Source organism: Crocodylus siamensis, chromosome 1, assembly GCF_052110815.1.
Source record: "Crocodylus siamensis isolate JL-2025a chromosome 1, ASM5211081v1, whole genome shotgun sequence".
NCBI classification, from domain to species: domain Eukaryota; kingdom Metazoa; phylum Chordata; order Crocodylia; family Crocodylidae; genus Crocodylus; species Crocodylus siamensis.
The window spans coordinates 174,833,469-174,843,309 of NC_143395.1; the positions used below are offsets into that span (position 1 = coordinate 174,833,469).

General features: G+C 44.4%; 1 protein-coding gene across 2 annotated transcripts in view; it reads right to left on the bottom strand.

The window, feature by feature from the left end:
* Nucleotides 1–9,350, bottom strand: part of PSME4 (proteasome activator subunit 4) — a 114,988-nt gene extending 105,638 nt beyond the window's left edge. The window contains exon 1 of one of the 2 annotated variants that reach the window (XM_090049420.1): nucleotides 9,026–9,350. In XM_090049420.1, coding sequence (XP_089905546.1) covers nucleotides 9,026–9,222 — 197 coding nt within the window. In that variant the 5' untranslated portion in view covers nucleotides 9,223–9,350. The remainder of the gene's footprint in view (nucleotides 1–9,025) is intronic. The other variant, XM_090049430.1, reaches the window with a different exon arrangement.
* Nucleotides 9,351–9,841: the final 491 nt, after the last annotated feature.

Here is a 9,841-nt window from a genome sequence, read left to right on the forward strand (position 1 = left end):
AAAGAGTAGTCCAATTTTAGTTAATCGGCAACACAAAATTCATCTGGCGAAACCTAAAACCAAACAGCAGGAGTTATATACCATTCTCCTGCTGCTTCAGAAGAACAAGTGGCTTAAGATACTGGTGAAGTACATCCCAATGCATAGACTTTAGCTCTTAGATCAGATGTTGAGTGCATTTTTCAAACTTTGCAATGGTTATCCAAAGGTTTCATAGAGCTCATGTCATCTTCTGATGCTCATAACTTCACCAAGTACTAGTATCAAGTACAACAATTTTGTCACTATTAGACAAAACTAGGGATGTACCAATAAAGATTTTCTGGGCCAATAACAATGGCCGATTAATGAGCCATATTGGCCAATACTGATCCAATTCCCTATATACAGCCCAGCAGCTTGGAGAGCAGCGTCTGGCTGGTAAGTCTGCTGGGGGGCAGGGTGGGAGCAGATTGGCAAGGGAGAAAGAGGGCTGGGGCCGGCGCTGCATAGCCAGGGCTGGACATGGGACAGAGCCACAAGCAGCTCATCCAGGGACCATGGTTCCCACCACTGCACGCACCCCAGGGCAGGCATGGGAGCCATGTGCCTCCCAGATCTGTGAGGGGTAAGGGCGGGCTGCCACTGCAGACTAGGGCCGGGGCTGATGTTGGCCTCTTCCCAGCAGGGGGGCTGGGCCGGGGCTGTGCTAGGGGTAGGTGGCAGTGTTAGAGGTGGGTGGCAGCGCTGGAAGGGGAGTTTACAGGGGAACCCACCCTGTAGGCCCAGTCTGAGTGCTGCCACCCCAGCTGCCAACCCCGAGCATAGCCCCGGCCCAGTCCCACCACTGGGAAGAGCCCAGCACTGCCCCCAGCACCAGCGGCAGCCTGCCCTAGCCCTACGCACAGACCTGGGGGACATGCCCCCTATGCCTGCCCCAGGGCTGCACGCAGCATTGGGAGCTGCACCCCACAAATAAGCCTCTTGCAGCTCCGTCCCACATCCTGCCCTGCCCGCTGGGCAGCACGTGCCTGCCCCACTCCCTCCCTCACTTAGGGGGCCTCGATCTGCCCCTTCCTCCCGCCCCTTCACCCTAACAGACTTACCAGCTAGACACTGCTCTCCAAGCTGCCATGCTGGCTGTGTGCCATTTTTTTGGCCACAGGCCAAAAAAGCCAACAGCTGATGACATCAAATTTTCCTTTTATCAGTGCCAATACAATATAGACCAATGTACTGGTGCACCTCTAGACAAAACCCCTTGGACCAAGGGTGCTCAACCACCAGTCTGTGTGCCAAATGCAGCCTGCAAAGTCATCCCATCAGGCCTCCAGGGCTCCCGACAGGCAAGGAAATTTGGCGGCAGAGGAGCAGTGGCTATTAATAAAACTCCCCCGCTCTCTGCCAAATTCCCCAAACCCAAGGCCCAGCATGGCAAGCCAGCCTGGGCTACAACCAGGAAAGGCCACATGCTCCGACTTCTCCACTGGGTCAGTGCCATGGAAAGTAGAAAGTAATAAGCTGTGGAAGTAAGCACTAAATTTATTCATAGTCTCTAAGCTAGAGCCCAATGTCCCTAACAGACATTATGCTTAAAACGTAATTAACAGATTAATCATGTCTTAAAGTGGGACCTGATGCAGAATCCCACAATCGCCCCTGTCATGCATGTCACAGGACAGGAAGCATAACTGTCAGTATCCCGCATCAGACCCCACTGTACTTTTACTATACTTTCATGTCTACTAAGGGTCTCAGTGACACAGGATGGGAGGGAATGCATTAGCAGACACTTGTACTCTTCTAAAAGAGTAAAAGAAACTCTCTCTCCACTTCCACTGTGTGTGAAGCTTCCATTGCATACAGCAGAGGTTAATGCAGAAGATGGAATTCCAAAAAGGAGCCTGAACATATGCAGCACCACAAGTAAAAATTCCATGAAGGACAGCAAGGCAGGCTGCAGTCAGTCAGTGCCACAGATCCTAACTCTTTCATATTTAATTTCTGTAAAATAGACTTAATGTTTCACACAACAAAAAAATCTAGTACACTGTCCTACCTGCTTCCATGTTTAGATAGGGAAAATAAAGAGAGGAGCTTCCTACTAAAAAAGGGAACTTGCTATAGCAAAACTTAGTGGTGCTTTTTATAGGCAGCACAGCCATGAACTACTACAAATACACAGGAGCATACCTTCCCTTCCTTGTTATTGTCCAGCTATTGTGATTTTGACAGACTTAAGTGCTGCTTTTATTTTAAACTGCATTTAACATTAAGTGCCCTGGGTGAGATATGCCAGAGAAGCATACCTCACAACTGTTCTGCATATCATTTTGGCTTTACAACACTTCCTCAAATTGATAATGTCTCATTTTCCTATACTTTTCTTTCCAGTTTTCTTTCTGAAAGTCAAAATGTTTTCATCCCCAAACCTTCATATTTATAAATTAGTAAACTAACCAAAAAAAGGACTTTAACTAATCACAAGCAAACCTAAATTCCTTTGACCTTGCTTTGCTACATCTTTCTCATCCTCTTCTAGGTTTGTTTCAGGGAAGAAATATGCAACGGTTGCTGGACTAGACCAAGAATTAGTAATAATCAGGGAAGATTTTAAATCAGGACTTCTCAACATTTTCATATTCAAGGCATGCCATGGAAAGTGCCAGCTCTTGGATTTCATTCATTTTTTAACTACAGAAAATTAATACAGCTAGGTCTTCTATTGCAAACAACTCAGAAAAAGAACAACAGGTCAAAAGAGAGGGATTCTTATTTGAAATCTCTGGATTTACCTTGTGAACCATGCATGTAAGCGTTTGCAAACCTAACCATGTTCATATAGCTAACCTTAAAAAGATGCCATGACACCCTGGCTGAGAAACTAAGAATTGCTGCTTTAACACCTCCCCCTAGTCCTTTTCAATAGAACAGTGGTCCTCAACCTTTTTAGCCTCAAGGCACCCATTCATAACTTTCAGAATGTAGTGGCACCCCTCCATAACTTTCTAAAAGTTCACACCAGGTGAAAACCACTGAACTGGATTTACCTGGTTCCAGCTGAAAATAGGAGGGAAAAGATGTTACACCTTGCTGTGCCCTGTTTTTTCCCACCCTCCAGCCCCTCCCCCTGCATCTGGTCTGTACCTGAGGGGGCAAGTACACCCTTTACCATTGAGACCACTCCTCCAGACACTTTGTAGTCCAGAGACTAGAGCAGGGGTGGGCAAAATACAGCTTACAAGCTGGATTTAGCCCACCAACTGATTATACCCAGCCCACAAAGTCATGGGATCTAGCCTGCAGGAAGCTAGTGGCTCCAGCTGCTGCATCATGCCAGGCACGTATGCCCATATCAGCCCTGTCCACAGCTTATACCAGCTCCCAGCCTGTGCAGCAGAAGCACCAATGGGCACACATCAGTATCAACTGTGGAAGAGGAAGATCCTGAAAGAGAGGTTTAAGTGATGGTAATTACTTATTTAGTTCCTTTTCCACAGCCTGTAGTTATTAATAATGCTCTACTTTCCAATTAATTTGTAGGAAGTGCCTCAAAATAACTAGCAGCAAACTAACAGGTATAACAGTCCTATTTCATCAAAATGTAGTATTCAAAATCTTTTAAGAAAATAAAATTAATGCAGAAGCCCAAACCACAACTGGCAAGGATGCTAATATGCATGAATTCGTTTGGAGTAAAACTCAGTAAGGTTCAATTAACTTAGTATCAGGAGAAAGAAAAGAAGTGTCATACAGGAGAAAACTTGGGTGTCTTTGCCAGCACTCATGGAATTTAAAAAAATTTAACCATTAACAAGTTTCAGAAAAGGTAAAAGCAGTTCTGCTATACTAAATATTGCTCCTGTAAGAATGTAAAGGGGAAACAAGCACAAACCTACCCTAGTTCCCAAAGCATGACATCTCACTATGAAGAAAACAAAACTAGATGTCAAATGGCTTCTATTTTTACGACTTCAAAGAGAGATTTCTTTATGCAAGCAGACTGGGGAAGGGGAGAGAATCAGATCATTCATCTTCAATTGACCCAAATGTCACCAAGACAATATTATAAAATACAGTCTACTCAGGGTGTCCTCAGCAATACTTAAAAAGGAAAAGCAACAAGACTTAGTGTGTTCAAAGTACCTAACACTTTCTCATCAGAGAAAAAAATATGACCAAATAAATAAGAACTGCATGGGTACAACAGTTCAGAATCCTACAAGGCTGTTGGGAGCCTCCCAAGCCTCCATTCACATGCACCAAACTATATGGGGAATTGAAGTTGTTTGCTTTTACCACTACCCTATGCTCAAGTCCTTCCAGAATACTTTAAACACCCAAAATAAAAGTGCTGGACAACAAAAAATATTGAATTATTGTCCTTTCAGAGGAAGGTTAATGTTACAAAGACCAAACACATGCACACACACATATATACTGAGTTAAGATAGCATTTCACAGTAAACTTGAAATTCTACTCCTTTTGACTCATATCCTCTGGAGTCCATCAGAAATCTAACAAAACCTTGCTCTCCTTCCTCTCGTTTTGTCAGCCAGTTGGAAACATGCCTCAGATTAGTTCTGCACAGTGAACGTCCACTGTGCAATTTGAATTAGAGTTCTAATTTGGACTTCAGCTGGGTATAGGGGGAAAGAAAAGCTGCAGCCTAGTTTGGTTAGAAAGTGGGAAGGTACTTTCATCCCCCTATTTCCACTGCCACTTTGGGAAGAGTTGGGGGAAAAAGGAAAAGTTAGCTCTGTCCCTGCTCTGTGCAGCTAACTTGGGGAGGAACGCGTGGAGAGAACTTTCTCTCCTCATTGTACCTTGATTTTTGGGAAGGTAGAAGTCATATTCCAAGGCACATTACGTATGCAAGAAAGTATGTAATGATCTTGTATATCCTGTAAGAAATCATAAGCTATAATACATTAGTCCACTATAGACGCTATTTCAAGAGTATTGGTTAAGCACAACTTTTCAAGAAAATTTAACAAAAAAGGGAAACGGAAGCTTTTTAACTAGATAAAATCTAAGCAAACTAAGTCAATTAAAAAAAAAATAACATGTTTTCTATAAGTTTTCCCTCTTGCTTTCAGGACAAATGCACCACTTCACAGGACAAAAGAATTTGCTAACCAAAACTGGAAGGAACTGGGAATACTAAAATTAGGGCTTATAATGGAAACTGGTTCAAAATTTACATCTTAGTTTTTTGCTAAATGATACAAAGAATTTCACTTGTAAAAAATAACCCCATGACTTCAACGGACAACTCACATTAAGTGACACATGGACAAAAATAACTGTATGAATGTCTGCTTAATGGGAGAAAGCATTCCTGTCCCCCCACACTGTGCAAGAGTACATTTACATCACCAAAATGAAACATGCAAAATAACTGTGGCAGTAAGCCAAACTACATTTTAAGGTGAGCTGAACATAATCCACTAAAAGAATTTAAATAATACATTGAGTCAATGAGTCTCAAACCCTGGAATTAAAAGCCAATTTTCTTCAATATAAGAATGCAGGACACCCTGCCCCACCACAACTTTTGAGGTCAGGCTTTAAAAATACGGCACAATATTTCACATACTGGGGGCTTGATCCTGAAAGGGATGCAGGACAGATACTACTGGATGCAAAGGATCTGCAAAGTCATATCAAGTGTTGAAACCTGGCCTCTGACTTCAGCAGATACCATGTGTACTCCTTAAACAGGATTATCCACTGAGCCCACATGGATGGTATCAAACTTGTTTTATTCTCTGTACCCAAGATTTCAGATTATGAGTATTTATGCTTCTGCACCTACAGTGGAGGCTTACTCTCCAGCTCATGGAAAAACAACCACCTGCTCAGTAACTACCAACCCCTTGCTTCTGAATGGTTCTGGGTACTTTAGTCAAATGGCCCTTGGTCCCTTTGCATGTGTACAGAGATGTAAACATTAACTTCTCAAATCCTCTATCCATGTCTGAAAACTAAAATACTGCAGCACACAACGCCAGAGGGTCATAAGACCACAAACCATGGATTATTAGCAGGGAGGGTATTTTTTCTTGGAGTGAGGAGAAATGGGGAAGGATGTGATGGGTTAAGTCACAGGGAGAAGGAGTCTTGGTTTGCTGGTATTTTCTTGTGTAGATAAGAGAGTGGAGCAGAGTAAGGAGCCATGTGGAAGCGTATTTACAGAGCTACTGTAAAAACTGTATTTAGTTGAAAATGAAATCAACATTTATTAAATTATTATATCGACCAATGAAAACACACCTTTCTTTTAAAAAAAATGCAATGGGAAAGTTGATAAAAATCAATTATTTAAATCCAGTTTTAGGCTTGCTGATTTAAATCAGTTATTTAAATGGACCCGATATAAAAATCAATCCACCCCGATTCAAGATGCGAAGAAGTTTTTACCCATTACCACAGACTGTATAATGCACTGACAATAAAATGAAAGACTTCACTTGACATCAGTTTGACTCAGGCCAAAATACTTAAATCTTCATATACTGAAATTTATTCTAAAATATTCAGACCCATATGATGTGTTTTCATACATAAACTATTTTGTCTAGTCAAGTTAAGGAAACAGAAGTGTCAAAAGCAGAGTGAAACTACAGAAGCGAATATGAAACTAGCACCAAGTTTTGTTTCCCTCTGCTCCCCACACCAAACATAAAAACGTGGACTCCGGGCTCTGGAATGCATTATATTACAACAGGGAAGTCTTCGGACAAAATAAAGGACATCGTGCAAGCTGCACTACACCTACAGTGAATTCAAACTTCAAAGAATAGGTGGCAAAGCACACTAATTACACCTGCTTCTTCTTTTTGAGATTCACAGAAGTAGCATAATAGCTATTCTGGATGAGCTATGCGTATTGTCCTACAGATTAAACTACCAGCAGTAGCTGCAGTTTAGTAACCGCTAGTGTATAAAACAGTCGCACTCTGAAGTTGCAAAAGGCTTAATGCTAACAAGTGTCCTGCTGCTTTCTCAAGTCACCCTACCTATAAGAGGCTGCCCTTCCTCTTGGCCACTGACAACTGCCACAAGTGTTTTGAAAATATTGGCATATGAACTTTTGCCACAAGACTTAAAAAAACAAGAGGCATCACTGTAAACAGTATGAGTTAGCAGATGTCTACAGGAAAAACAGTATCACCATGTCCAATCAGGTACAAAAGTCTCATAATGCAATCTTGCAAGTCATTTTGCAACTAGCACTGTAATTCTATCCAAGAAAGCTACTTGGTAAACATAAGGTCATTTGCACTGTTTTTTGTTGGGGTTTTATTTATTTATTTTTACAAAAGCAGATTTTTAAATACCCAGATATTTATTAAATTCTTAAATGTTCAAAAAGCATATTCAAATATTATTTTTCCTTTTTTTTAAATTCTGGAAGCGCAGATCAGCTTCACAATCTATTTATCATTTACGACAATTAAACACAAGCCATCACAGAGCTTGACAGTAACTTGACGCTCATTAGTCTGCATATGTAACAAATGTCACCACTGTAGGGATACACAGTATTTAGTAAAGACAGAATTTTTAATCACAGGGATGTGGTGCACTAACTATAGTTGTGGCAGTCCATTTTTATAAAAATGGCATCATATGACAAGACTGAGCCAGAAAGAGCATCATTAGTACCCAGGGAAATTTTCACTTGCACTTTGACACAGTCCTCAGAATCAAAACGCTTCCTGATTTTGCCAGCAGGAGGGATTTTTAGAAACTGTTCTCACCAGCACTATCACCCGCACTGGCATGAGTGCTCTGACTGGGTTAGTGAAGGCCATGTTTGATGCCCTGTTCTTTCTGCCGCTGCTAGGATTTTGTTAACACAATTGAACAATCATTGTGTTTACACCAAGACTTCTGGTACTGAACCAGTGCAGCACAAATGCAATCTTTCAAGGCTTTATTTTACAAGATTTAAATCCTGCATCGTCCTGAACTGAATCCCCATTTGGAAAGATTCCCATCCTGACAGAAACAAAGTTAGCTGGTTTAATACAAGATTTTATATTTACCCAACTGAATAGTTGGGGGGAAAAAAACATTATTTGTAAGCTCTCAGGCACAGACACCCTTCTTCAGGCATAGAGGGAGTCTGCTGTTGTTTTCTCCAGGGCCAAAAAGAAGCTTAAGCCACAATGCAGAACTTGCAAAGAGCAAGTTTTCCAACTATGCAGTTGGGTTTTATTTAACAGAAGATATCACACTTACCCAAATAACCTTGTCTGCCTATGTCCTTACACCAACACCCCCCCTCACCCCAAAACATCCCGAGGGGGCACTTCAACATGCCGTTCCCTAGACAAGTGACTGGTTTCCAACTCAGTGGCAGGGCTGCAGGAGGCTGACCAGAAAGCCACCTTTACCCCAACAACCACTGCCTGGAAAAGAAGTGCAGAACTCTCAAACTCTTGGTTCAGAGGCGATACCTTTTATTAGATGAGCCAAGAAAGATTTCTTAGTCAGTCTAATAAAAGGTATCACCTCTGAACCAAGAGATGATCTGAACTAAGAAACATTTCCTAGTTGGTCTAATAAAAGCTATCAACCCTGAACCAAGAGTTGTAAAGTTTCACATTTCTTTTAGTCTCAGACCTACACGGTTACTAAATACATCCCTGAACGTATCTGGAGCAAAGGCACACTCAACCTCCAGGCCCATCCCAGCCACCACAGGAAGACAAGTAGCTCCCACCCAGAACCCTCAGCACCCTGCAGCCTCCAGGACACCCTCCCAACCCCTTACTTCAAGGGGTTATTTGGCCCCAGCAGTCTTTCCAACCCAGAGCAGGGGGACTGGACCCGATGATCTCACAAGGTCCCTCCCAGCCCTGAACTTGTGGAAATCTGCGACTCGCCCCAGGCACTGCAACCGGCTCGGGAAGCGGGAGGGGTTTGTCGCTCCTTGAAGCGGCCCAGCCTCGGGCACGGAGCAGCGAGCCGGACTCAAGGGCACAGAGCCGCCGCCGGCCCCCGCGCCGTAACCCAGCCTCCCCCAGGACTCACGTGGCGAGCTTGCGGGTCCAGAAGAGGCCGCCGGGCCAGAGCTCGCGGAGCTGCACGGCGCGGCCCAGGTTGCCTTTGATGCATGCGAGCAGGGAGGCGGCCTCGGCCTCCAGCCGGGCGCCGTAGGGCAGCAGGCGGTTGTACGCCACCTCCTTCTGCGGCCCGGCACCGCGCCGCTCCTCCCCGCCCGCGGCCATGGCTAACGGCCGCCCAACCGCCGCCGCGATGGCCGCGCCCGGCCCCGCCGACTCGCGCAGCAGCGGCTCCTGGTGACGAAGCAACCGAGCGCGCGCGCGGCGCCCCCCCCGCTCCGCGCGCGGAGGTCACTTCCTGCCCGAGGGGAGGGAGGGGGCGGGGCAATGACGGAGGCTTGGCTGAGGGGGTGGGGCCACGCTCCCTCAGACTCCGCTATGGGGAGGGGGCGAAGTTAACTGTCTGCCCCCGTTGTACTCGTGCTCGGCTCTTGACGATAGTCCGTGGCCCTAGTAACGGGCAGCGGTTGAGGGGTGGGCGGTGTTAATGAGCCCCCGCCTCCTCAGCAGGGGCGCCTCTCCACGTCCTTCTGCCCTGTTTCGGGTTTTTGAGGTCATTTCTCCTCAATATTGATTTATTTTCCTCTCTGCCTTTGGCTTTTTTTATTTTTTTAAGTGTCCTCCGAACCCCCATTTCAGGGATGTACTCGATAGCCGTGTTGGTCAGAGACAAAACGAAATGCAAAACTCTAGAACTCTTGGTTCCGAGAGGATACCTTTTATTAGACCAACGAGGAAATGGCAACAAAAAAAATCATCTTTTTCTACAAGCTTTCAGGCTCAA